The sequence below is a fragment of the Nylanderia fulva genome, unplaced genomic scaffold (genome assembly GCF_048542155.1).
Source record: "Nylanderia fulva isolate GAGA-0341 unplaced genomic scaffold, ASM4854215v1 Scaffold70, whole genome shotgun sequence".
Lineage (NCBI taxonomy): Eukaryota > Metazoa > Arthropoda > Insecta > Hymenoptera > Formicidae > Nylanderia > Nylanderia fulva.
Genome location: NW_028190808.1, coordinates 330,343 through 332,707, shown reverse-complemented (window position 1 = coordinate 332,707; position 2,365 = coordinate 330,343). Strand labels below are relative to the sequence as shown.

Sequence of the window (2,365 nt, the reverse complement as noted above, 5' to 3'; positions counted from 1 at the left end):
TTGAATAAACCAAGCATTATTACAAAGGAATAAGCGAGTCTGAATCTCCCCCTTTCTCCTGAATCCTGGAACCGGCGAGCCGATCCGCGGCGTCGGGAAAGGTAAACCGTTACATAGTATGTAAACAATATTTTTATTCAAAAGAAAGGATGTGGTAAATCATCATGATTCGTGGACCACCAATTAAATAATTTAAATACATTTTGTAATGCACAATTTTTTACATGTTTATTACAACGTAGACTACATGTGGGATATAACTTATTTAAAGCAGGTATCTCTTCATAAGCAGCATCCAATGTTGAGACCGCTTCTCGTATCATCATCCATTAAATCAGCTAGCCATTCTCGCTTTTTGAGTTCTTTTACATATATGAGAGAGAGCTTTTCTTCATCGTCTTCTTGTACATGTTCATTTATCCCAACGATAGCTGCCGTAATCAAGCGTTGAGCCATGCTGTATGGAACATTTCCATCCTCCCATTGTAAGCCCTGATGATGTTGAGTTAACTACGAGGCCTGACGTCTCTCCGATTTTATGAGCACACTACACGGCACTAGACATGCGAAGAAATAATGTGATAGGATAAATCCTTTTCTCAGAATTGCCGCTTCCTTCACAATAAATCGTTTATTTAGGATAAATTCTTGCAGATCGACAAACGTTAGTACAAACATGACGAAGCTTTACAGACATCTCACATCACTTTGATTATGTATCTTCTCCCCCCTCTCTCTAAACGGCTGTTTGTGTAAACATTTTTAGGTGCTTTTGCGCACAACGTTGGTCAACGGATTGTACTGGATCACGCGATCGTGCATGATGAGACAATATGCTGTGGTATTATTAGGTATATTCTCCTTACACTCAAACTCCAATCTAACATCAACCGTTGCGCTCTTGACCGATTCGTTTTGTCGAAAACAATCGATAATCACAAACGGACCGTAACATAGAAATAATGTGACGGTGAGACTCGACTCGAGATACTCGTATTCGTAATAATTTTTGCAGAAACGCGCATACGTGTCGTACAGAATCGATCATCTGTTTCTACCGAAATCCAGATTCATATCGTCATACGGATAACATTCCGAGTTCAGATAGAGTTTCACGTTGGTCAATGCGCATTCGTCGAATCAGCTTATATCCTCGGACATGACGTTTTTCTGGCCTGTCTGCAGAGCAAAAATTACATATCGCGACTTCTCCAGTTGAGTTGCGGTCTTAATGGTCCACAAATGCTTAGTTGTACGCTGCAACAGCGGAAACTCATATAGATCCCATGAGCGGAAACCCATGCTGAGGTAACGTCCGCTTTCCAGAGCGCGCAGTATCGACAGCTTCTTAATCTTGTTCAACATGTGTGGCATTCGCCATTGTATCTTGAATATGTTGATCACAGGCTCCAGTGAAGAATTTCTATACAGACAATTATTGTCGTTGCGCACTCGTATTAAGATTAACTCATGACGCGCGTTAATCACCACGCGTCTGTAATTCTCGCAAAATCCCAATAACATGTGCAGCGGTACACAAAAATTGAAGTATCCATCCACAATATTCGAGGCATTCCAGCCGGCATTTCGCATAATCACGCTTCTCTCGGATGACATTGTTACATAGTTTTTCAGCAAACTTGTTATTCCCACATTTTTGTTGCGATTAATCTCTACACCGTCGAGTTCGTAGCGAATCTCAAACATGAATGTAACGCAATTATTTCCCAATACCACATCGGATTCCTCAATTGGATGGTTTATCTTCAGTTCTCCCTCGATGTAGAGGAAACTTCATACGGCAACGTATACAAATCCTTGTTGTATGGGTATTCTAATCTCATCGCTGTGTCCAAATGTTGTATTGGCAAACAGGTTGTATGTGTGAGTCTCAACCTTGACAATGCGATTGTCAAAGACTGGCTCTTTCTTAATGTTGAGAATCTCAGTCATTGTTTAGATGGCACGCATCGCAAATCCTAAAGATTGTAAAAACGCAACATTTGACGAGGTGAATTTCTTCGTGGTTGATTTGATATTAGTTGCAATTGTTGTTGTTGCTGGCCTGATTGTGTTTGTCCCTCTTTGTGTCTTTATTCAACACGAGCATTCCGTCGCACGAAGTGTTATCGCTGCCGCCTCTGCGGTCTGCCGTCATACGTGCAATCTAACTGTGATCTCTTCTCGAAAATCGAGCAATCGTCCCTCTTGGTCGACAATGCGTAACGTTAAATCCGTAATGCTCCGCGCAAAGATTGGCAGATAAATGATCTGCGCCGGCGTTTCCGGTATCTTATATTCTGGTGGTACTCTCAGTGAAAATTCATGTATCGTGTGAATGAGTTTACTGTTGCTGTATGCACCC

General features: G+C 41.5%; 1 protein-coding gene across 1 annotated transcript; it reads right to left on the bottom strand.

Annotated features, from left to right (window-relative positions):
- Positions 1–1,140: 1,140 nt before the first annotated feature.
- Positions 1,141–1,953, bottom strand: LOC146720357 (uncharacterized). Its single transcript, XM_085488719.1, has 2 exons — positions 1,801–1,953; positions 1,141–1,698 (listed from the first exon to the last, which is right to left on the bottom strand). Exons 1-2 carry the CDS (start codon positions 1,951–1,953, stop codon positions 1,141–1,143), a joined length of 711 nt encoding a protein of 236 aa, XP_085344845.1.
- Positions 1,954–2,365: the final 412 nt, after the last annotated feature.

What these genes read in the sequence shown, in the direction of transcription:
- LOC146720357 (XM_085488719.1), bottom strand. Translation starts at nt 1,953, where the DNA reads ATGACTGAGATTCTCAACATTAAGAAAGAGCCAGTCTTTGACAATCGC. An exon ending in AAGGATTTGTATACGTTGCC is followed by an intron (nt 1,699 to 1,800) that starts GTATGAAGTTTC and finishes TTCATGTTTGAG; the next exon opens with ATTCGCTACGAACTCGACGG.